We start from the raw sequence: 26,779 nt of genomic DNA, 5'->3' as shown, positions 1-26,779 counted from the left end.
ATGATGCCATGAGTCTCCTTGTAGACAGTACATAAGCGTCTTGACTCCAGCGACTCCCAGCCAAGGCGATTTAACACTTGACTGTCTTGAGTAGTCGTTATTAACAAACCGGGCTGCACGCCTCTCAACCTTGTCAAGGGTGTCAATGTTATTTTTCTGGTGAGGGTCCCATATTGTCTGGCACTATTCCAACAGTGGGAGGACAAGCGCTTTGTACGCTACCTCCTTAGTTGGTTTGTCACAACCGGATAAGTTTCTCCGGAGAAGGTCCAAATTTCAGTTTGCTTTTGTGGCAATCTGGTTCATGTGTCTGTTCCAGGCTAGGCCAGATGTGAGTTCAACTCCCAGGTATCAACTTCTTTAAGCAGGCTGTCTCCCATCTTGTACCGGTTCATGATCGGCTTGGCTTTATGAGTAACTCCCATGGAAAAGCATTTGGTGTGATTGAAACCCATTTGCCAAAAGGTTTCCCAATTGCAAAGATGAGTTTGCAGACAATTGAAGTCAAGGATACCGGACGATAATTGGCTGGATTTGAGCAGTCGCTTTTTCCGTAAATTGGAGAGATGTTTGCATTATGCCAGTCACTCGGCAGTCCTCCGGTAGAAATTGATTTCTGGAATAATATCTGGAGGATTGGAGCAATGCTTGAAGAACATGATTTAAAAACTCTGGCAGTCATGCCGTCTGGGCCACAGGCTTTGTGATTCAATTCAGACAATTGGTCCTCATTGGAGATCATTAAACTATCTTTAATTAATCTGTATCGGACTTTATCTTGCACTGAATGTTGTACCCAATATACGTTACCTGTGCAATGTAGACAACTTGATTGTAACCATGTATATATAGTCTTTTGTGTAGGAAGGAACTGCAGATGCAGGTTTAAACCGAAGATAGACACAAAATGCTGGAGTAACTCAGCAGGACAGGCAGCATCTCTGGAGAGAAGGTAAGGGTGACGTTTTGGGTCGAGACCCTTCTTCAGATGTATAGTATTTTCTTTGAATGGATAGCATGCAAAGAAAAGCTTTTCACTGGCCCTCGGTACACATGACAATAATAAACTCAACTACATTAAACTAAACTACATTTTTTTTTTAATGTAATTTTCTCCTATCTTATAAGTTGCAACATTGATTATACTGTATATGGAGCCAGAGATCCCAGAGGAGATGTCCCCCATCTTAGAAAGTTTAGTTGATCTCTACTCAGTTGGAGAGCATGCAGACCACTGCTACTAATAGCTTGCGCTCATCTACATTCAAGGTTTTCATCTGAATGGGTCAGGTGTTGGAGATTTGAGTATAGAAGCTGGGATGTAATGTTAAAATTGTACAAGGCATTGGTGAGGCCAAATCTGGAGTATGGGGTACAATTTTGGTCGCCAAATTATAGGAAGGATGTCAACAAAATAGAGAGAGTACAGAGGAGATTTACTAGAATGTTGCCTGGGTTTCAACAACTAAGTTACAGAGATAGGTTGAATAAGTTAGGTCTTTATTCTCTGGAGCGCAGAAGGTTAAGGGGGGATCTGATAGAGGTCTTTAAAATGATGAGAAGGATAGACAGAGTTGATGTGGACAAGCTTTTCCCTTTGAGAATAGGGAAGATTCAAACAAGAGGACATAACTTCAGAATTAAGGGACAGAAGTTTAGGGGTAATATGAGGGGGAACTTCTTTACGCAGAGAGTGGTGGCGGTGTGGAATGAGCTCCCAGTGGAAGTGGTGGAGGCAGGTTCATTGGTATCATTTAAAAATAAATTGGATAGGCATATGGATGAGAAGGGAATGGAGGGTTATGATACGAGTGCAGGCAGGTGGGACTAAGGGGAAAAAAATTTGTTCGGCATGGACTTGTAGGGCCGAGATGGCCTGTTTCCGTACTGTAATTGTTATATGGTTATATTGTTATTTGCTGATGGCTGCCAAACTATACGCTTTGTTGTTGATTTAACTTTCAATAGACAATAGGTGCAGGAGTAGGCCATTCGGCCCTTCGAGCCAGCACCGCCATTCAATGTGATCACGGCTGATCATCCCCAATCAGCACCCCGTTCCTGCCTTCTCCCCATATCCCCTAACTCTGCTAACTTTAATAGCCCTATCTAGCTCTCTCTTGAAAGTATCCAGAAAACTGGCCTCCACCGCCCTCTGAGGCAGAGGAAGAAAGGGAAGAACATGAGTAATGAAGTTGGGAGGTATAAGACATTGGTGAGGCCACATTAAGAGTATTGTGTTCCATTGGTGGGTGTATGGTACAAGCTGCCAGAGGAGGTAGTTGAGGCACGACTATCACAACATTTAAGAAATAGTTAGACAGGTAAATGGATAGGACAGGTTTGGAGGGATATGGGCCAAACGCGGGCACGTGGGACTAGTGTAGCTGGGACATGTTGGCCCGGTTTGGGCTAGTTGGGCCGAAGGGCCTGTTACCACACTGTATCACTCTATGACTCTATGAGTCTATTACTCAAATATAAATAACTTACAATGTATAATGATCTGAAAATCTCTTCATGCAGTCTACATGTAGCTAAAATTGACACATTGCCTTTGATTTGCGCATGCTTTTATGTGCTTCTTTGTCAACTGGATTGATAAACATGAAGAAGTTACTTTCAATTGCATTGTTTATTTTGATCAGTGAGTACCATGAGAATCTGGGTATTAGGTCAAATGATGCAGATGCCAATCAAGCGAACTGCTCTGAACTGGATGCAGTTCACTTGATTGATTCTGGTAATGCATCCATCCAAAAAGTGGCTAATGTTCATGCTTTTAGATGTTGAAGAGTCTTTAATTTGCGTACTGAGCCCCTGCCCTTGAGTTTTGTCAACACACTACTATTACAGTTATTTCAGTTAAGTTTCTAGTCCATGTTAATCATGATGATATTGATCACGGAGTATGTGTCACAAGGAACTGCAGATGCTGATTTAAACCGAAGATAGACACAAAATGCTGGGGTAACTCAGCGGGACAAGCAGAATCTGTTTAAACCACCACCTGCAGTTCCTTCCTACACACTCCACGATCAATCAAACGTCACCCATTCCTTCTCTCCAGAGATGCTGCCTGTGCTGCTGAATTACTCCAGCAATTTGTGTCTATATTGATCATGGAGAATGCATGTGCCTTGGGGGTGTATACCGGAATTGCTATGGCCTGGTTTTGGAAGGACACAAGCACACACGTTCTTAATGTTGTGGAGGCGGATATGCGTGGGTGCATGTCCAAAACATCATGACTGAAAAAATATTGGAACTGGATTTATTCTCTTGTTGCCGCTCTCTGTGTAAAGTCTCGTTGCGCTTCTTATTTGGATTATAAGTACTTTCGCTTGGTTGGGATCATTATTACCAATACTTTATTCAATTTCATAGTTGGAGGCCTTGCAGGCTGAAAACCCTGGCCAATGCACCCGTCAGTACAGAAATGCCGAGATAGAATGTCAAATATATATAATTTATGGAGTCTTGTACTCTGTTCAGCATTTTTTTTCATAGCAAGAGTTGAGTCAAGTTTACTGCAGCGCACCAACATGCCCTGTTTATAATGAAGGGCTTATGGTTTACATATTCTTAACTCTCTCATTCTCAAGCACTATTTAGGTTAAGTTGATTAGCGACTGAAACTTTTTAATGCGTCATTTTGAAAAGGAAACGGATCATTACTTTTAAGCGTCAGTCACATTGATCAGAATTGTTACCCTCGGGGTTTAAAAAAAAAAATCCATATGGCTGTTTTCGATAATACAAAACATAGCAAATATTGGAAATACCCCGCAGATCAAGGGGTGATACGGGGGTGCATCGAAACTTTTAGACTCTCTACTACCTGTAGTACTGTGGACATCCTACACTTTTCTGTTTTCATGTCGGATGTAGAGAGTCTGCGGTGTTTTTATGTGCCAGTTGATGTTCTGGGTGACGTATAGTGTGCACGGTTGTAATCCTTCTTAAGAGTTGGGTGATGTGTAGTGTTTCAAAGTATTCTCAGCGTCGTCTCCAGGAGCCATTAAATAAATACGCCTCATTCCACAATCCGTCCGCCTTCGTTATGTTATTTATAGCTTGGGAAACTGCTGAGTAATTGCTTTAAGTTTCCAAATAACACGAGAACTGCACTCCCGAACTAAAGTTTGGCCGCTGCATTGTTGGGTGGTTGCAATGCACAGTGTGAGACGGAGGAAAATGCATGACGAAATTTGTATTACCGCAACAAGACCGGGGTGGGTGGAGCCTTGCCCCGTTGCAGAAAAAACGTCGGAGGGGGGAAAGTTGTCTTTAAATCCCGGCCTGGTCGTCGGAGCAAAGTAATTCACGTCGAAACAAACCCATTCGCCTGGTGCTCGCTGCTCGCGCTCCACTTCCTGACACGAGCGGCCGCACCGGTTACTATTGGCAGCGCCGGGCTGGGGTTCTGAATCGGAACCTTGAGACCTGAAATCAGAACCTTGAGAACTGAAATCGGAACCTTGAGACAAGCGTCTACGTTCGAAGTGAGCAGCCGTGGCCTCTCGCACACCCGGGCAGTCGACAACACTTGGGGCGGCTGCGCTGAGCTACACTGCAGCCCTCAGCAACGCCGCAAGAAGGCAGGCATCGACCCTCGGCTAACACCAGTCTTCCTTCTTGGAGGGTGGGAAAAAAAGGGACTTAGGCACGTTGTGGAACGAAGCAAAGGAGCCAAGTCTGAGTAATGGCAGTAGGAGCTCTGGATGCGGGGCGCTGGGCGCTTGTCGCGATTCTGCTCTGGGTCTCCCGTTGTTCTGGTTTTAACTTGGATATCAGCCCGTCTGTTTACTCCGGACCCCCGGGCAGTTACTTTGGATTTGCTGTCGACTTCTTCACACCTGCCCCGTCACAGTAAGTGGAAGGTTAAAAACATTGTCTGAATGGGGTTCATTGTCTGTTTAAAAAAAAACCAACAACGTTAAAAACATGCTTCATTGCTTTAATATATCAGATGTCCGGGTTTTACACGCATTCGAATGAATTAACAGCTCAACGTGTTTGGGGGCAAGCTTGTTTTTTATTAGTCAAACCTAAGTGTATAAGTCTGTACAACGAGCTACTTGAAGTAAGCAGTATGTGATCCGTATTTGCCATAGCCCTGGAATGAAAATGCACTGGTTGAAAGATGACTGCACACAGTAAACTGAACAAAAGCTTTTGTTTCTCTGCTCTTTTTCATAATGTTACAAGAATGAACATTTTAGTTGGAGCCCCAAAGGCAAATACTTCTCAGCCAGACGTAGTCGAAGGTGGAGCAGTGTACAAGTGCCCCTGGAAGAAGGGAGACACCAGCTGCGAGCAGTTCCCATTTGACAACACAGGTATGTCCTTGTATTACTGCCAAGCAATCGGGTCCCCTTTAATCATGTAGCAATTCCATCTCAGTCGGAGGCACGTCTGGTTAAATGTGTACACTATACTAAGCCTGGTGGTGGTTTAGTAGTAACTTTTTCTTTCATTTCGCATCCTGCATGAGTTATTAAATCATTATTGCCGTTTTCCAACTGCATTTGGAGCTGCTCTGATCAGATGAGCAGCAGATCCTCACTTTAAATATCAACCTGCAGACCCGAGTCCCAAAGAAGGGTCTCGACTCGAAACGTCATCCATTCCTTCTCTCCAGAGATGCTGCCTGGCCCGCTGAGTTACTCCATCATTTTGTGGATGCCTGTGGCCGAGCCCAGTTGTTTGAACTGTTTTTATATTTACAAGCCACATTTCCATACCTGATCAAACAAACAAAATCAAATTTTCCATATTTTATGTTAGCTGCCTACTTAATATAATGCAGATTTGACAGCAATAATCATTCTATTAATTATATTTACAACATGGAGGATTCAAACATGGTCACCATTGTGGAAAGCTGTTAGTTTCATGAGCATAAAGTAACAGATAGTATTGTGTAGGAAGGAACTGCAGATGCTGGTTTACACTGAAGATAGACACAATGCTGAAGATAGACACAATGCTGGAGTAACTCAGCGGGACAGCAGCATCTCTGGAGAGAAGGAATGGGTGATGTTTTGGGTTGAGACAGCCTAACTGCTTATGGTTCATAATTTACGAGGAAGGTCTATATTGTGGAATGTGCCATATTTCAGGTATTTAACAGTATTCACCAGACAAGATGTTTGCACTTTCTTAAACTAACATTAGTAAGATAGAAACATTTGAAAGAGATAACATTTAATTAGGAAGTCATGTTCTCAGTTGTGGATGTTTCCTTCACAGCTGGACAGTATTTGAAAGAGTATTGGACAATATCAGTCTTGGCTATGGCTCATTTGGCAGCACCCTTCGTCTGAGTCAGCAGGTTCGATGTTACTGTGTGTGGGAGTTGAGAACAGCAGGATTGACTGACACTCGTGCAGTTGCGTTGTCCGAATTACTGTCTTAGATTAGTTGTTAAAATGAAGACCTGATTGTCCCCTTAGGAAGTCACGAGATCCTATTACTTAAGAAGATAACTGCAATGTCCTGGTCAATGTTGATCCATCGATCAACATTTTAGTAAGCGATATGTGTAGGGAGGAACTGCAAATGCTGGTTTAACATGAAGATTGACATAAAAAGCTGGTAACTCAATGGGTCAGCATCACTGGAGAAAAGGAATGGGTGATATTTCGGGTTGAGACCCTATTTTCAGAAAGGATTCACTGGTTATTATCACATTGCTATTTAGGGAAACAGACTGTGTGCAAATTGGTTATCTAATTTCCTGTTGGAATGTGGTTCAGGACTCTTGAAGGGGAAGTGAAAGATTTCACTTAAGTGGAAGGTTTTGTGGTGAATTTTTCATTTTTTCAATATTTAACATTGGACCATTTAACAATATTAACAATTCTGAATCATAAATATAAATATATCATTTTGAAAAAAAAACATGACCAGGGTATTCTGATGAATCTAAGCTTGAAGAATATCATTTTGATAAATTGGTGAGTTGAACTTGAGCAGCACAGTGGCACATCAGTATAGTTGCTACCTTACAGTGCCAGAGACCCAGGTTCGATCCTGACTACGGGTGCTGTCTTTACAGAGTTTGTACGTTCTCCCCATGCATGGGTTTTCTCCGGTGCTCAGGTGTCCTCACACACTCCAAAGACATACAGGCTTGTAGGTTAGTTGGTGTTGGTACAAATTGTAAATTGTCTCTAGTGGGTGTGCGATAGTGCTAGTGTATGGGAATCGCTGGCCGGCGCGGACTTGGTGAGCCGAAGGGCCTGTTTCTGCACCGTATCTCTAAAACCAAATAAAATAAAACTATCAGCATAATTTCATATTTTGCAGATTATTTGAATCTTAGAAGTAGTAAGGACTTGAGTATAAGTTAATATGAAGACAGGGCAAAACTGGTCAGACAGAAATTTAATGCAGAGAAATGTGAGGTAAGGGAGTGTATATTTATCTCTGCAGGTAGAAGGGCCAATTAAGAGCAATATTAAAAATTCAAGATTCTTGGCTTTATTAATTTTGGCACAGGACACAAATTATGTTAACCATTCATTAAACAGCTGGAATATGCTGGCCAATTCTGGTCACCTTGTGCAATGATAGCAAGGATTCAGAAAAGATGCAGTAATTTGCTCGACTGGTACCAGTCAACAAACATACTTTGGTTTTCATGAAATCACTGTCAGACAGCACAGAAAACGGCCCTGCCTTCTTGGCAGCCATTGTGTATCCATTTATACCAGAGAAATAAAGTTACAGAGAATTGTTAAAGGGAAATTTGCTCAGAGATCCTGGAGAAATTCAATGGCACAAATAAGTAGTGGCTGTTTCTGGTGGGAGGGGGGACTGGAAATCTGAGATCACCAGCTAAATGTAATAATGTAAAGATCTATATATTTTCACAGAGTGATATTTTGTGATTGGTTTTTTTCCTTTGTGTACTGCAGAAATTGTCACAACAGGATTGATTGTGAAATGTTAGAAGTAAATTGAATGACTATTTGGTGGTAGGTGGATGGAAAACCTACAGGATTGTAAAAAGATAACAGGTGGAGGGGGAAGGGAGTAGTTATTGCAGAGCACGATCAACCCCGTATCATGCACAGTGGGACGTTATATGATCCCCTTGGAAATAAAATGTAACAATCTTGTATGAATGGTTCAATGGTACTTTATTGCCACATGTACCGAGCTACAGTGAAATTCCTTTCTGCATATAGTTCAGTAAAAGTATTACTATATAGTAGAAACACAATCATAGTTGAGTACAAGGGTATAGGAATTGTACATTGAGACAGTATACAAGTCGCCAAATTTTAGCATCATTTTTCAAGATTCAAATCTGAAAGTAGTTGTAAATGTAGAATTCTTAACTTGGCATGAAAGGCCCCTTGTCCTGGCAGCCTTGCTGGATCGGCCTGGCCAAGTCAAGTTGTTGGTAGCCTCCACCGCTGCACCACAACTCCGTGCTTGCTGAAATGTTCTAAGAATCTGGAGATGAGATTATTTTGATACTCTAAAATAATTTCTGTGGCAGTCTTGTGCGGCAGGAAGCGGCCTTATACAGATTATCCATTGGTAATTAATGGGTGTCGAATATATGATGTCAAGTGTGGCCTTGGTGGTTTTTAAATCCATAAGAGTCATGCTCAGTAAATAAAAAACAGTTATATTAATCAAAGAAATTCCAATAGCTGCAGAACCTTTCATTCAACAATTTTGCATTTGGATTCTTGCAAGAATCTAATGCTCTGAGTGAGTGATGCAAAGGATTTTGGTAAAATATTGAATTGTTACCTCTGAAATACTGGGTGGGAAATAAGATATAGTAAAACCATATTATAATAGACAATGTTGGGGGGGGGGGGGGGGGGGGGGGGGGGGGGGGGGGGGGAGAGAGACATTGGTGTCTGTTATTGCCAATTGTCCATTATAACCAAGTAAGGTATGGTCATTCCTTCATTATTATTATCATTTGGTTGAAACAAAGTACTGCAGAAGATGGTTAATATACAAAAGGACACAGTGCTGGAGGAACTCAGTGGCAGCATCTCTGGGGAACATCGATTGGTGACATTTGGATGCTTCTTCTGACTGATTTCGTCTGCTGAGTTACTCCAGCACTTTGTGTTGTTTCACCTTAAAACTAGGCAACATTCACAAAAAACAAGTTTATATTGTTGGAATGAAAGGGACAAACAGTGCTTAAAGCATATTTGTAGAGGATAAAACTCTGAATTTATTATGCAGTTGTATATCAAAAATATTAAGTTCCTTTTTAATTTTAATCTTAATAACCTGACCTTGCTCCAAACCAGGAATCTGTAAGAATACACGTTTACATGTATCTGGGCCTGCATGGCAGTGCAGTAGTAGTGTTGTTGCCTCACAGCGCCAGAGACCCGGGTTTGATCCTGACTACGGGTGCTGTCTGTACAGAGTTTGTACATTCTCTCTGTGACTTGCATGAGTTTTCTCTGGATGCTCCAGTTTCCTCCCACACTCGAAAGACATACAGGTTTGTAGGTTAATTGGCTTGATATAATTGTAAATTGTCCCTAGTGTGTATAGGATAGTGTAAGTGTGCGGGGATCGCTGGTGAGCATGGACTTTGTGGGCACGAAGGGTCTGTTTCTGCTCTGTATCTGTAAACAAAACTCAAAGTAACCACAGGAGGAGCTCAGAAGTACGTTGTTGATGACCTCAAAGGAGCATATGGTTAGACATGTGTGGCAACAGCAGAACATCGGAGACAAATGTGTTGTCTATATTGCCACAGGTGTTGTACATTCTGACTAATGCAAAATTTCTGTTAAGGGAGAGAAAGGGCGACATTTAATGGGGGATGTTTCTAACCTGTGCAAGTGCCAAACCAGGAATTGACCTGAAGCACTAAGATTTTGTCAATATAAGTGATGTTCAAACTAATCAGAAAAATATTACTTATTAAAAAGCTTACTGCTGTACTTAATAGAACTGTGCATCACTCATGATAATGGAAATAGCTCCAGGAGACTTTTTTCACATAATAAAGGCTTGAGAATTTGTTCCAGGAAGAACACAAAAATGTCACGCATAAATGAACAATAACTGAAAGCACGCAAGCTGTAACGTATTTAAGGTAACTTCTCCCCCTAGTGATTCAGTGGAAGTTGGAGGCATGATTAGCGATGGTCTTACATTTGTTCAGTGTGTGCAATGAATTAGTTTCTCTGCGTGAAATAATTGTGCAGCAGACCCGAAATAACATTTCACACAAAATAGAATGCTGCCTGGATTAGCGGGTATCAGCTACATGGAGAGATTGGACAAACTTGGATTGTTTTCTGTGGAATGCTGGAGGCTGAGGCGGGGCCTGATAGAAATGTATAAAATTATGAAATGCATGGACAGAACAGATAGTCAGATTTTTTTTCTTTCCTGGATAGAAAGACCAGAGGACATTGCTTTAAGGTGAGAGGGGAAAGGTGTAAGGGGGATATGTGGCAAATGTTTTTTCAGAAGGTGGTGGGTGCCTAAGCATGTTGCCAGGGGTGATAAAGGAGGCAGATATAAAAGTGGCATTTAAGAGGCTTTTAGATGGGCGTGTGGATATACAGGGAATGGAGGGATATGGATCATATGCAGGCAGATGAGATTATTTATCTTGGCATCATGTTCGACGTATACATTGTGGACTGATGGGATTGTTCCTCAAGTCAAGTCAAGTTTATTCGTCACATACACATAGGAGATGTGCAGTGAAATGAAAAGTGGCAATGCTCGCGGACTTTGTGCAAAAAGACAAACAGACAAACAACCAAACAAACTATAAACACACTCATAAACACATACATATTCTTTTACATATTAAATATTGGAAGGAAAAACGTTCAGTAAAGTTAGTCCCTGGTGAGATTTACAGTCCGAATGGCCTCTGGGAATAAACTCCTTCTCAACCTCTTCGTTCTCACAGCATGGCAACGAAGGCGTTTGCCTGACCATAGCAGCTGGAACAGTCTGTTGCATGGGTGGAAGGGGTCTACCATGATTTTGTTGGCGCTGGAGTTGCACCTCCTGATGTATTGTTCCTGCAGGGGGGGCGAGTGAAGTTCCCATAATGCGTTCGGCCGAACGCACTACCTTCTTGTCCTCGGCAGAGCAATTCCCAAACCAGATGATAATATTTCTGGACAAGATGCTTTCCACAGCCGCTGTGTAGAAGCACTGGAGGATCCTCGGAGACACTCTGAATTTCCTCAATTGCCTGAGGTGATAAAGGCGCTGCCTTGCCTTACTCACGAGTGCTGAGGCGTGTGATGCCCATGTCATATCCTCAGAGATGTGGACTCCCAGATATTTAAAACAGTTCACCCTATCCACAGGATCCCCATTTATCCTCAATGGAGTGTACGTCCTCGGATGATGTGCCCTCCTAAAGTCCATGATCAGCTCCTTCGTTTTTTAGATGTTCATGAGGAGGCTTTTATCCTGGCACCAGAGTGCTAGACCAGCCACCTCCTCCCGGTAGGCCTTCTCATCGTTGTCTGAGATCAGGCCCACCACCACAGTGTCATCAGCAAACTTAATTATTGAATTGGAGCTGAACCTAGCCACACAGTCATGTGTGTACAGGGAGTCTAATAGGGGGCTGAGGACGCAACCCTGGGGCGATCCTGTGCTCAGGGTGAGGGACTTCGATGTATTCCCTCCCATCTTGACTACCTGGGGCCTGGCGGTGAGAAAGTCCAGGACCCAGGCACACAGGGAGGTGTTGAGCCCCAATTCCAGTAGCTTCCCGGCCAGTCTGGTGGGGACTATCGTGTTGAAGGCCGAACTGAAGTCTATGAACAGTATCCTCACGTAGCCCCCCTTCTGGCTGTCCAAGATGAGAGAGAGCAGTGTGCAAGACCTGGGAGACCGCATCGTCCGTGGATCTGTTCGGACGGTATGCGAACTGCAATGGGTCCATGTTCCGAGGGAGGAAGGCGCAGATGTGATTCTTCACCAGCCTCTCAAAGCATTTCATGACTACCGAAGTATGGGCAGTAATGACGGTAGTCATTCAGACAGGCTGGGGAGGCATTTTTTGGTATCGGTACAATGATGGAATTTTTGAAGCAGGCAGGGACCACGGACTTGGCCAGGGAGAGGTTGAATGTACCATCGCTCCAAGAATACAGGGATTAAATCAAAATTGACAGCATATGGTTCAGGATTTAGACAGATTAAGACCTCTAAATAGATTCCCCAAACAAATACTAATGGGAGTTTAATGCAAAACGTTTGGAGTCAATCAATATGGAATATCATTGTCTAAGACTGGGAGTCATGTCTAACATCCTGATTTATACAATGGTATCTGCATCGTCAACTGCTGAAGATAACTGGGATGGCTCCTAATACCCTGACATCGATTTCATTGAGATTTTTGAGGTGTCAGGTGGATTATCTTGTAGCTGTTGAGTACTTTTCCACTGAAATACTGATGATGTTTATTTATTATATGTAAATAATGTGGACCCAAGGGAGTGTGTCTTTGGACTGGCCCAAATGTGGCTGCCATTTTTACATGAGCTGTACCTGTAGGAACCGACTTGGTTTCCCAGCATCATTGGGTTCCCAGCAGAGGTTTACAATAGATCGTTGCCACTGATCTGTGCACTCCCATTTAATATTCTAGATGGCACTAGTAAAGTCACTGACCAAATTCCTAGCTTGATTTGCATTAATTGTTGGCACAAATAGATGGATTTTAGTTGCTGCCCGTATGTCAATTACTTAAAGAACCACACGCCAGATTTTCGAGATTTTGGGAAGTCAAGAAGGAGTAGGACATTTATGGCAAGGTATGTTGGTAAGCAGCGAGACCAGCGGTCTACGCCTATGGTTCACTGAGAGTGGCAATGCAAGATGGTGAAGAATTTGTGGGTCGCGGCATAGGATACAAGCGTGGGGATGTTACATTGTCACTTTACAAAACACTAGTGAGACCACACAGAATAATGAATGCAATCTGGTAGCCATGTGGTTCTGCTGGAGAGAGTGCAGATCTGCTTCACTAGGATGTTGCCTGGATTGGAGAACTTTAGTGATGGGGAGAGATAGGATAAGCTAGACCTAAGTTTTTCTTGGAATGAAGGAGGTTGGAAGGATGACCTGATTAAAGTATATACGATTATGGAAGGGTAGATTGCATAGATATCATTTTTTCCATGGTGTTGGTTTCAAAAACAAATATGCATAGTTTAGTTTACTTTAGAGATGCAGTATGGAAACGGGCCCTTCTGCCCACCAAGCCCATGCTGATCATTAATCACCCATTCACACACTAGTTCTGCATACTGGGAGAAATTTACAGAGGCCAATTAACCCAAAAGCCCACACGTCTTTGGGATGTTGGAGGGAACCGGAGAATCCGGAAGAAACTCATGGGGAGAACTTGCAAACTCCACACAGACAGCACCTGAGGTCAGGATCAAACATGGGTCCCTCATGCCAATGTGCCACCCATAGGTAAAAGGGGAGAAGAAGAGGTTTAGAAGATTATTACACAGTGAGTGGTTGATGTGATTGAATGATATACAATCACTACATTTATGAAACCTTTAGTTAGATGTTTAGAGAGACACTTAATGAGGGAAGGTATAGATGGCTACGGACTTAATGCAGGTAAATAGAATTGGTGTAGATGGACTAAAAGGTTGGTGTAGGCATGGTGGACTGAATGACCTGTTTCTGCACTGATTGCAAATGTGCATGAACTTGTAAATTAGGATCTGAAGTTACCACTTAGCCCCTCAGCCCTTTTTTACCTTTGAATAAGATAATGGATGAGACGGTTACATCTTCAACAATCCATTCCCTTGCACCTGCGGTAAACTTTCACTCTTGCTTGACAAGGATGTAATATTGGATCAACTCTGCTCCAATCAACATTTGTGGAAGAGAACTCCAAAAAAACACATGGGCCCCTGAGAGAAAGTATTTAACTTCATTTTTCCTAAATGGTCAACCTTTTTATTAAAAAGTAATCCCTACCTCTAGTTACCCCCTGAAGAAAACATTGTCTCCACATCCACCCTGTCTAGACACCTTAAGATCTTGTATGGTTCATTCAAGTCCACTTTTTCTTCTAAACTCTAGCAGATGCAAACCTAGCCTGGCCAACCTCCTGTTGTTTCCAGCATATTAATGTCTTTCCTTAAATAATGAGACCGATGATTTACACAGTTGTGTTACTAATGCCACCACCACACCAAGGCGCAGCGGTAGAGTTGCTTTCTTACAGCGCCAGAGACCCGGGTTCGATCCTGACTGTGGGTGCTGTCTGTATGAAGTTTGTATGTTCTCCCCGTGACCTGCATGGGTTTTCTTCGGTGCTCCGATTTCCACCCACACTCCAATTACCTTTTTGATGCAGCATTTAATATATACCTTTCCACCTATCACTTACCAGACAATGTCCCACTGCCCCCTCGGGTCAGATTTCCCTCCCCCTACTCCAGTCAGTGCGACATAGAGACCCAACATGAAACGTCACCTGTCCATGTTCTCCACAAATGTTGCCAAACTTGCTGAGTTATTCCAGCACCCTGTGTTTTTGATCCCACAATTTATTTCCAAAGATTTGCCATTGACTGATTACCCTGAGATTGATGATATAACGAGCATGCAAATGAAAAATTAGGACAAGGGGCCAACAAGATCAGTACTATGGAGAGAGGACAAAGGTTCACCTGCATCTCCTCCAACCTCATCTACTGCATCCACTGCTCTAGGTGTCAGCTGATTTACATCGGGGAGACTAAGCGTAGGTTGGGCGATCGTTTCGCCGAACACCTCCGCTCAGTCCGCAATAACCAACCTGACCTCCCGGTGGCTCAGCACTTCAACTCCCCCTCCCATTCCCAATCCGACCTCTCTGTCCTGGGTCTCCTCCATTGCCAGAGTGAGCAACAGCGGAAATTGGAGGAACAGCACCTCATATTCCGCCTTGGGACCTTGCGTCCGGATGGCATTAACATTGAATTCTCCCAATTTTGCTAGCCCTTGCTGTCTCCTCCCCTTCCTTAACCCTCTAGCTGTCTCCTCCCACCCTCCTATCCGCCCGCCCTCGGGCTCCTCCTCCTCCCCTTTTCCTTCCTTCTCCCCCCCCCCACCCCCCATCAGTCTGAAGAAGGGTTTCGGCGCGAAACGTCGCCTATTTCCTTCGCTCCATAGATGCTGCTGCACCCGCTGAGTTTCTCCAGCAATTTTGTGTACCTAAGATCAGTACTATTCTGGGTGTCTATATTGATGCTGGAACTGTGGAAAACTAACTAAACTGCAAACATTTGCTGTGATTTTCTATTGTTGGTTTCATCTCCACATAAGCAGGACTAGCTTACAACTGAGGCCTAATAAGGAGAAGCTATTGAAAAGATTTCCAGAGTAATAGGAATGATCTTGTTGCATGATGACTTAATTGGTGGGCTATTTTTAACATTGTTGCTTTGTATGAATTACAAACTTGACTCACGTGGCCAACTTGACTTTTGCATATCTTGAGGTGAAAGGATTGGGATTCTAAATATCTAAAACATGGAAATCCCTCATGAAACCATCTGACCTTGCTGTCCTTCTGCATAGATATAACCCTATATGGAAAAATAAAATTGATCTATTTTGTACAGATGACCGACAGAAAGATGTGAAAGGAATTTAAGTTTGCTTTGGATATTTTGTTACAATGTAGCTGATCCAACCTCCAGTTCCACTTGTCTTATTCCCTGGTTAATGTACAGTTGTCATGGATTTCACTTCAACTTTTCCCGCAAAAGGAACTCTGGTCTTGCACGAAACAAAAATTGGTTCTGTCTTTATTTTCATCATCATCGTTGAAAACATTAATGGGCACGGTGCCTTATGCCCCTGTCCCACTTAGGAAACCTGAACGGAAACCTCTGGAGACTTTGCGCCCCACCCAAGGTTTCCGTGCGGTTCCCGGAGGTTTTTGTCAGTCTCCCTACCTGCTTCCACTACCTGCAACCACCTGCAACCTCCAGGAACCGCACGGAAACCTTGGGTGGGGCGCAAAGTCTCCAGAGGTTTCCGTTCAGGTTTCCTATGTGGGACAGGGGCATTACAATGCCTTACGGTACGACAGTGATCGCAACGTCTACTGAAGTGTGGTTGGTCGTTGGCTCGCTAGGAGCTCATCTGCACTTTGACAGGTCTTGTTTTTGGTCCTGCTGGCGGTCCACAGCCCCCTCCTCACCTGGCAAACAAGGTGGGGGAGACGGTTTAGTCGCCGACTATCCGACCTTAGAGCAGGTAGCACGGGACTACATGGTACCCTTGGTGGGGGGAAGTCCCCCCCACCCCACCGACCTGAACTTCATTTTGGACTGTCTAATCCTGCTCATTTTGCATTTTGCAAGTGTTGGTGATACTCAGGGAAACAGTATAAATAGTATCAGCCTCCAACATTGCGTGCCATTTGTTCCTTTCTGCAAAAATTACTTGTACCCAAAAGTAATAAAAAGTGGCTGCTGCAATCTATAAGGCAGAAAATGTTGTAAATACTCCGCAGGTCAGACAACATTTGTGGGTAGAGAGAGTTAATGTTCCAAATGGATTATCTGATTTAAAAGGTCATAGAGTCTACTGTATATCTATCTCTTCAGAGATGCTGGCTGAATTTTCCTGCATTTTTTCATTTAATTGGGTTGCAGTGAAATTGAATTAGTGCAAATAGAATGGAACTGCTTTTTGAATTGCTATTGAGTGGTACTGAGTGAAATCACATAGCCTGGATACCCCCATAAAGTGCTTATTTGTCATATGCTCTGGATATGAAATGGAGCAAAGAAATTCTTACTGCTGTGTAGGAAGGAGCTGTAGTTGTTGGTCTAAACTGAAGATAGACACAAAAAGCTGGAGTAGCTGAGCGGGACAGGCTGCATCTCTGGAGAGAAGAAGGGTCTTGACCCGAAGCATCACCCGTTCCTTCCCTCCAGAGATGCTGCCTGTCCCCCTGAGATACTCCAGCTTTTTGTGTCTAAATTCTTACTGCTGTTTTGCAGGCACATTAGATGCAACACAAAAAACCCAATATATTGTTATTCTAATTAAACTACCATATAACATATAACCATATAACAATTACAGCACGGAAACAGGCCATCTCGGCCCTACAAGTCCGTGCCGAACAACTTTTTTCCCCTTAGTCCCACCTGCCTGCACTCATACCATAACCCTCCATTCCCTTCTCATCCATATGCCTATCCAATTTATTTTTAAATGATACCAACGAACCTGCCTCCACCACTTCCACTGTAAGCTCATTCCACACCGCTACCACTCTCTGAGTAAAGAAGTTCCCCCTCATGTTACCCCTAAACTTCTGTCCCTTAATTCTGAAATCATGTCCTCTTGTTTGAATCTTCCCTATTCTCAAAGGGAAAAGCTTGTCCACATCAACTCTGTCTATCCCTCTCATCATTTTAAAGACCTCTATCAAGTCCCCCCTGAACCTTCTGCGCTCCAGAGAATAAAGACCTAACTTATTCAACCTTTCTCTGTAACTGAGTTGTTGAAACCCAGGCAACATTCTAGTAAATCTCCTCTGTACTCTCTCTATTTTGTTGACATCCTTCCTATAATTGGGCGACCAAAATTGTACACCATACTCCAGATTTGGTCTCACCAATGCCTTGTACAATTTTAATATTACATCCCAGCTTCTATACTCAATGCTCTGATTTATAAAGGCAAGCATACCAAAAGCTTTCTTTACCACCCTATCTATATGAGATTCCACCTTCAAGGAACTATGCACGGTTATTCCCAGATCCCTCTGTTCAACTGTATTCTTCAATTCCCTACCATTTACCATGTACGTCCTATTTTGATTTGTCCTGCCAAGGTGTAGCACCTCACATTTATCAGCATTAAACTCCATCTGCCATCTTTCAGCCCATTCTTCCAAATGGCCTAAATCACCGTAGACTTTGGAAATCCTCTTCATTATCCAAAACATCCCCTATCTTGGTATCATCTGCATACTTACTAATCCAATTTACCATACCTTCATCCAGATCATTGATGTACATGACAAACAACAAAGGACCCAACACTGATCCCTGAGGCACCCCACTAGTCACCTGCCTCCAACCTGACAAACAACCATCCACCATTACCCTCTGGCTTCTCCCATTCAGCCACTGTTGAATCCATCTTGCTACTCGTGCATTTATACCCAACAGTTGAACTTTCTTAACCAACCTTCCATGAGGAACCTTGTCAAAGGCCTTACTAAAGTCCATATAGACAACATCCACTGCTTTACCCTCGTCAATTTCCCTAGTAACCTATTCAAAAAATTCAAGAAGATTAGTCAAACATGACCTTCCAGGCACAAATCCATGCTGACTGTTCCTAATCAGACCCTGTTTATCCAGATGCTTGTATATATTATCTCTAAGTATCTTTTCCATTAATTTGCCCACCACTGAAGTCAAACTAACAGGCCTATAATTGCTAGGTTTACTCTTAGAACCCTTTTTAAACAATGGAACAACATGCGCAGTATGCCAATCCTCGGGGACTATTCCCGTTTCTAATGACATTTGAAATATTTCTGTCAGAGCCCCAGCTATTTCTACACTAACTTCCCTCAATGTCCTAGGGAATATCCTGTCAGAACTAACTAGACTAGGATAGTGCAAAAAGCAACGTATTTAGAGTAACCTTAGTAGTCCCGAGTGGTTCAGTTCAGAGGTAGGGCTGTGGTTAGTGTTATGCAGAATGTTTCAGGACCTGATGGTTGTTTGGAGTAAGATGTTCCTGAACCTGGATTCTTGGTTCTCAGACTCCTGTACCTTCTTATTAACTTCCCCACCATCGAAGGCCTCTCCAAGTAGTCCAGCCTCAAGAAGGCCGCTAATATTATCAGTGACCAACGCCACCCTGACCGCATTCCCTTCTTACCGCTCCCATATCAGGAAAAGGTACAGAAGCCTGGGAACCATTTCCTCCAGGATATGAAACCTCAGTTTCACATCCAGAGCATATGACAACAAAACATTTTAGAGGTATCCAGGCGATGTGATTTTACTCACTACCACTCAAGACTGCTTTGAAAGTAAGCATGCAGGTACAGCAGGCAGTGAAGAAAGTGAATGACATGTTGGCCTTTATAACATGAGGAATCTAATATAGGAACAAATAGGTCCTTCTGCAGTGGTACAGAGCCCTAGTGAGACCACACTTGGAGTATTGTGTGCAGTTTTGGTCCCCTAATTTGAGGAAGGACATTTTTGCTATTGAGGGAGTACAGCGTAGGTTTACAAGGTTAATTGTCCGAGATGGCGGGACTGTCATATGCTGAGAGATTGGAGCAGCTGGGCTTGTACACTGAGTTTAGAAGGATGAGAGGGCAACGCATTGAAACATATAAGATTGTTGAGGGCTTGGACAGGCTAGAGGCAGGAAACATGTTTCCGATGTTGGGGGAGTCCAGAACCAGGGGCCACAGTTTAAGAATAAGGAGTAAGCCATTTAGAACGGAGACGAGGAAACACTTTTTCTCACAGAGAGTGGTGAGTCTGTGGAATTCTCTGCCTCAGAGGGTGGTGGAGGCATGTTCTCTGGATGCTTTCAAGAGAGAGCTAGATAGGGCTTTTAAAGAGGGGATATGGGGAGAAGGCAGGAACAGGGTACTGATTGGGGATGATCAGCCATGATCATCCCCTGCATCTATTGTCCTGCAACTATTGTCTATTGTCTATTTCCTCATCCATCATCAGCCTCTTAAACCACCCTGTACAAGCCAAACTACACCCTTGCGTTAGTACCAGACGACAATGGGCTTTGCAATACACTACTAAGGTATTTCAAGGTACTTTGGTTTCTGCACTATCATAGTCCAGTTTACTTAGAACAACTGATAATTTTATTTTTACAGTGGCTTCCATAATGTTTGGGACAGAGATTTATTTACCTCTACTACATAATTTGAGGTTTGTAATAGAAAAAAAATCACGTGGTTAAATTGCAGATTTTAATAAAGGCCATTTTTATACATTTTGGTTTCACCATGGAGAAACTACAGCCATGTTTATACATAGTGCCCCCCCCCCCGCTCCCTATTTCAGGGCACCATAATGTTTGGGACTCAGCAATGTTGTGTAAATGTAAGTAGTCATGTTTAATATTTTGTTGCATTGTCCTTGAGACTCTTGAAAGGCGCCCATAAATTAAAAAAAAATTATTATATCCTTTGGCTCGTGTCAGCACACCATGCATCCCTCTGCTATTTTCAAACCTTTTTTTCTTATGTTTGTCTCTCCATTTTCCTCGACTTGATTTATCCATCACAACTTCTATCATATTACAGTATATGCTCATGTAAATCTACGCTGCCTACTGATGGGGAGCAATGAAAATTGATAGTGGATGAAACCTCCATTCTTAACTTTGAAGTTGTGATCACAGCCTTTGACTGAAACACTTCTCTGTAACAGTAAACCCACTGTTGATGGTTAATCATAAGAGTCCTTGAGTCTTATTAAGGGTTTGACCAACAAAATCTTCGATGCCTACAGACAGGGAACGAAGATCATTGATTGTGGAAGAAACCTCCCTTTTTACAAAGTAGTCTGAAGGGTCTCGACCCAAAACGACACCCATTCCTTCTCTCCAGAGATAATGCCCGTCCCGCTGAGTTTCTAGCCTGATAGCTATTGGAGCCGAGCTATAAACTAGTTAAATCTCTTGTCAACTCGGAACAAAGTTCCATGATTGGGTAAGAACTGATCATTTAACTTTTAGCCTTATTTTCCACCACATTTGCCATAATGTTACAATCTTAATATTAATATTTTTGTCTTGGAGCCAGCCATTACAAACAAAGGATGTACTGTTAAGGTAAATATATTTTTGGCACTTATAGACAGTAAATATAATTTGTGTTTCCTAAAAAATGCAGTTTGATAAAACTACTGTACTGTAACAGTTTCCTTATAAAATAAAATAAATAGCTGACATAATTTTAAAGTTCTATTTTTCATTATAGATTTTTTTAACTATCTGTACTCTAATGTCATGTTTTTGTTTGTACTTTTTCAAACAAGGGAATGCAGACATATGTCAAACATTACCACTTAATTAGTAAAGAGAAGATACACATAGGGTTAACAGTGGATATTTCAATTAAACATTTTTTTAAGCACTTTTACTCAAGTCATTTCCCCAAGTAAACTATTTTGATTGAGAATTTCTAACAAAGTATTTGGTGAGCTCCATGAGGGGGCCAACACATTTTATTGGCCCAGTATTCTTCCTGTGTGCTGAAGTGACACATAGCCTGTGTTTCATTAGTACACCTACTTTATGAAACACCTACTCCATTAAATACATGTAGCCCTGTGGTATAATGCATGTGTTTAGAAAAGACAGAATGAGTTTGTAAATATTGCAGCATTAATTTTGGTTATGAAAATGTGTGTTTGGATTAAATTGCGAATGTTAGTCTTTGGAATTGTGAAGCCTTGTGACTTAACTGTTGAAAGACTATATGGTGAATATGTTTTCTCTTGTTTTTTTTTTTAATTGGACTGCCATTGAGATTGGTCAGAACTGGCTTCTGTTAACCCAGTAGTCACACAGTAATTAATTGTTGAAAAGAAATAGCCCAGAGCATGTTGCGTTCAATCAGAGGGAATTTAGTGACCTAAAGCCACTAATTTAAGATAACCAGTTCTGTTTTGATCATTCATGTCTGCTGGAGGACGGAGGGCTTTATGAACAACAACTTTGCTCAGCATCCCAGGTATCCACTGTAACCTTTTTAGAACCTAAGGCAAAGTGCAACCTTGTAGAATAGATCACATCAGAACTATACAAGTTGATCATATGGATATTCTGGTCACTTAAGTAACTGTTAAATATCTTGACAAAGTCTCAAATTATGTAATAACTCTTGTATTTAAGTCATCAACTCCTTACTTTTCCAATTTCAGGCGGCATTTGGTTTCTACTTCCTATGAAAGAGGAAGGTTTCAATTGAAACGCTTTTAATGTGTGAAACAGTGTACCCCTGGTACATGTGACAATAAACTAAACTAAACTCACTCTGCACAGAATGTGAGATCAAAACTCTGGTCTAACTAATGCTCTTTTTGCAAACCGTATTTCCCGGCAATGAAGACGCAATTTTTTACCCTAAAATAAGGCCCGAAAATGTTTCTGTGTCTTGGAGGCTGAAGGTTAGGTTGTTAGCCGCAAAAGATAGACTTGGCTATCCCTCAGTACAGCAACATCAAGAACGATGTTGCTGTACGGAGAGATAGCCAAGTCTATCCCTGATTGCTGGCAGCTGATTTAAAAGGACAGCGCCGCTGAGGTGGGGGGGAAGAGTTCCTTTCGCAGCGTGTGGGGAGTCTGGCCCGGGCCAGAACAAAGTAGCAAACTTGGCTGGGCCACCTCTGCGTCTTCTGCCGGCCCGCCAGCCAGCCATGGTATCACTCGGCACAGGCACATCCGGTGGAGGTGGTGGTAGGTGGGTAGCTACTGGGATTGCGTCTTCGACGCAGGTACATCTTCATTGCCGGGAAATACGGTATATTGTTTTCATCAGCATTCTGGTGTGTCCCTGTTATTTCTCTTTTAAAAAAAAATAATCTTGGAAGGGGCAGTATGACCTGTTCTGATGCCAGTATTAGACTAGCACATTAAATATTCGCTTCTCATTGTCTTGCCAGAGCTAGTTTTGCTGCCAAACTCGCACTTTAAATGCTAAACATACTATACTAGCCACGTAGTTGTCTTTGGCATTGGCTTCAATTTAGTGGTTTGTTGTCGTCATGTGCACTGAGACACTGTGAACAGCTTTGTCAAATTATACTATGAATAAGTGCAATCATGCTTCACACAAGTACAAGACATATTGCAAAAAGAATGCAGTGTAAAATGTTACAGCGTTATAACGTTGTGGAAGAAAAGGTCTAAAGCCAGCAATGAGGTAGGTTGGAAGATCCTACACCCTAGTTTATGGGAGGACTGTTCAGTGGTCTGATGACAGTGGAGAGAACCTGTTCCTGGATCTAGGGTTGGATGTGTTGAGGTTTTGTGTCTCCTGCCTGGGGAAGAGAAAATGACTGATGTAAACATGTTGCTGCTTTCTCAAGGCAGCATGAAGTGTAGATTAAGGGAGGCTGGTCGTCTTTGTGATGGACTAGGCTACATCCACAACTCTGCATTTTTTTGCAGTCTAATGCAGAACTGTTGCCAAACCAAATAATGATGCATCCCGATAGGGTGCTTTTTTCGGTGCATCTGTAGAAGTTGGGAAGAGTAATTGGAGACATGCTGAGTATCCTTAGTCTTGTGAGGAAGTAGAGTCATCAGTGTGCCTTTTTGGCCTGAGCTTCAATGTGGTTGGTTAAAGCCAAATTTTTGGTGATATTAACTTCTGGATAACTTCCATAATCTTTCTGAACTAAAGTAACCAAAAGATGATCAATTATTAACATCACACAAAATACATTGTGAATAAATAATATTAAAGAATGAATATCTTTTTTAAAGTTTTTATAATGGAAACACCATTAATATTGAATTTTTGATTAATCCTTTGTTTGTTGATTCCTCAAAAGCTTTGTTTCCTCTTTGTTGCAAGTTTTATAAATAGTAGACAATTTTAGAGCAATGAAAGCAGTACTTCAAGGAAATATGGGAGGCTTGTGCTTCTCTGTAACCTTGGCATGAAAACTAGAAAACATTTCTGTTGAGATTCTTGGCAAGATGAAAAATATTTTCAGAGGAGGGTTGCTTCAACAAGCCATCAACAACCTGAACGTCTACATTTCAAAGGTTTCAAAGGTCTTTTATATTCATGTGTACCAGTTAAGGTAAAATGATATTCGAATTACCATACAGCCATACTAAAAGCAACAAGACACACAACTACATAAAAGTTAACATAAACATCCACCACAGTGGATTCCCCACATTCCTCACTCTAATGGAAGGCATTCCAATTATAAGTCCAAGCTTCTTCCTCCTTATTCTCCCATGGTCAGGGCAGTTGAAGCTCCCGTGGTCAGGGCGGTCGAAGCTCCCGCGTCGGGGCAGTCGAAGCTCCTGGGGCTTGGAGTTCCCAAAGTCAGTCTCTAACCAGGGACCGCGAGCTTCACGATGTTAAAGTCTGCAGGTTGGAGCTCAGAGGTCGAACCCTGGCAAAGGGATCATGAGCTCCATGATGGTAAGTCCCGCAGGTTCCCACAGTAGGAGCTCCGGCAGGTTCCTGCAAAGTCGGCCTCCAACTCCTCGATGTTAGGCCGCAGTGCAGACGGAGATACGATATGGAAATAAATCGCATCTCTGTCAAGGTAAGAGATTTAAAAATAGTTTCCCCCAACCCACCCCACATAAAACAAGCTAAAGAACACTAAAACATACATTTAACACATGACAACAAATATGGAAGGGACAGACAGACTGTTGCCGAGGCAGCCATTTTTACCTCGTGTAAGGATTAGCTTGAAATATTTGAACCCTATTGTTGTGAAGCAACAAAATGAATAACTGATTTAAAAAAAAAATGTCAATGGCTCAATGCTTTGCTGCATTCACTTCCTTGGCACTAAGTGGCAAGTATGTCCTTCAAAACCAATTGGCCAGTTTTAGTTCTTTAAAGCTCAGAACCTCCCACTACGGTACAATAATATGTAAAGATATGTATGCAGATCCTTTCCAGGATATGATCGTCCAACTTTCCTACAAACTATATACGGTCAAAGTCAGTGGCGGACTGGATCTAAAAATATTGGTTGCCAGGAGACAAAGGGGGCCCACTTCATCAGGGGCCCACTTGATATAGGGGGCCCACTTAACTAGGGGCCCACTTGCCATCGGGCAAGCTGACACCCTGGCCAGTCCGCCACTGGTCAAAGTGTTTGGGAGACCAGTGGGATTTGCAGGCTGCTGCAGAGATGCAGTCATCTTCTGCCATGTGGGAAATCAGTCCACGGCAATAGTTGAATGACCCAAACTGGTTTAACTACATGTTGCCCCTTGATCAGTATGGTCTATTTGACTCTTGCTGGAAGCGGCATTTCCAACTTGCAAACTGTTTAGGTTATGACCAGGTGTAAGCACGTGTAGTTATGAGAGCTCGTATTCTTTAGGGGAATTTTATGAGTACGTACCTAAGATTTCCATGTAATCAGTTGATAAAGTCGATTCTCTGAATGTATAGTTTGGCCTTTGCTCTAGGGTAACTCCGTAAAAGGGGACTTTTAAAGTGGCTGGACTTTTGATAGCCAGAGCATTTGACCCCTGAGGCACACATCTTGGTCTTATGCTTTATTGTGATTGCTTTTCAACCATTTCCAACATTTAATGGACTTTTGATGCACTTATTTCTTCTTGCGGAATCCCTCCGTGACTTTAACGTAAGAAGTAAATCTTGTCACCATCCTTGCATTCTGATTTCCTTGTGTGGACATCAAGGCAAGACATACAAGACATACAACTCTGAAGAAGGGTTTCGGCCCGAAACGTTGCCTATCTCCTTTGCTCCATAGATGCTGCTGCACCCGCTGAATTTCTCCAGCATTTTTGTGTACATACAAGACATACGTCCGAAGAAGGGTCTCGACCCAAAATATCACCTATTCCTTCGCTCCACCCGCTGAGTTTCTCCAGCATTTTTGTCTACCTTCGATTTTTCCTGCATCTGCAGTTCTTTCGTTTACAAATCTAGTAGTGTCCCAGGCCCTTCAGCTTGGTGGAGTGTGTACAGTAGAGGGAGTGCAGGTACACAGTTTCTTGAAGATGTCATCACGGGTAGATGGGGTGGTCAAGAAGGCTTTTGGCACATTGGCTTTCATCAGTCAGTGTATTGAGCATAGAAGTTGGGAGGTAATGCTACAGTGGAACATTGATGAAGCCACATTTATAGTATTATGCTCAATTTTGGTTATGATTATATAGGAAAGAGGTTTTCAAGCCGGAAAGGGTGCAGAGAAGATTACGAGGATATAGCCAGGACTCGAGGAACCTGAACTATAACGAGAGGTTGAGCAGCTACAACTTTATTCCTTGAAGTGCAGGAGGATGAGGGATGATCATAGAGATGTACAAACTCATGAAAGTATAAAATAGATAGGGTAAATGCACAGAGTCTATTATCCAGAGTAGGGGAATCAATAACTCGAGGACATGTTTTTAAGGTGAGGGGTAAAAGATTTAATAGGAGCCTTTGAGGGGCAACATTTTTAAACAAAGAGTGGTAGGGATATGGAACATGCTACTGGAGGAGGTAGTTGAGGCAGGTAACGTTCAAGAAAGAGGTACATGGATAGCATAGGTTTAGAGGGATATGGGCCAAATGCAGGTAAACCTAGTGTAGATGGGGCATGTTGGTCAACATGGGCAATTTGGGCTAAAGAGCCTGTTCCCACACTGTGCGACTCTGGGTCTCTATGAGAACTGCTAAAATATGGACAGTGATCTTGTTTTAGAAAAGATGGTATTAACAACTTCCATGCTATTTAAGGGCCTGTCCCACTGTACGAGGTAATTCAAGAGCTCTCCCGAGTAAAAAAAAATCGAACTCGTGGTAAGTACATGGAATGTACGTAGCGGCTATGTCGGAGCTCTTGGATGTCTCGTAGCGGCTCATAATGATAATGGCAGGTACTCGGGGAAACGCGTTAACTCGTGAAGTTTTTTCAGCACTGAAAAATGTCCACGAGAGGCCCGTGTACCTACGAACGGCTATTACCGTAATCTTCCGAGTTCGAATTGGGGAAACTCGGGAGAACTCTTGAAT

General features: G+C 42.6%; 1 protein-coding gene across 1 annotated transcript in view; it reads left to right on the top strand.

Moving 5' to 3' along the window:
- The first annotated feature begins 3,583 nt into the window (after positions 1-3,583).
- Positions 3,584-26,779, top strand: part of LOC129698675 (integrin alpha-V-like) — an 82,505-nt gene continuing 59,309 nt past the window's right edge. The window contains exons 1-2 of the mRNA XM_055637833.1: positions 3,584-4,872; positions 5,212-5,342. Coding sequence (XP_055493808.1) covers positions 4,706-4,872; positions 5,212-5,342 — 298 coding nt within the window. The 5' untranslated portion in view covers positions 3,584-4,705. The remainder of the gene's footprint in view (positions 4,873-5,211; positions 5,343-26,779) is intronic.

The sequence above is a fragment of the Leucoraja erinacea genome, chromosome 7 (assembly GCF_028641065.1).
Source record: "Leucoraja erinacea ecotype New England chromosome 7, Leri_hhj_1, whole genome shotgun sequence".
Classification (NCBI taxonomy): Eukaryota; Metazoa; Chordata; class Chondrichthyes; order Rajiformes; family Rajidae; genus Leucoraja; species Leucoraja erinaceus.
Note: the sequence above shows the minus strand (reverse complement) of the source record. Positions and strands in the feature narration are given on the sequence as shown.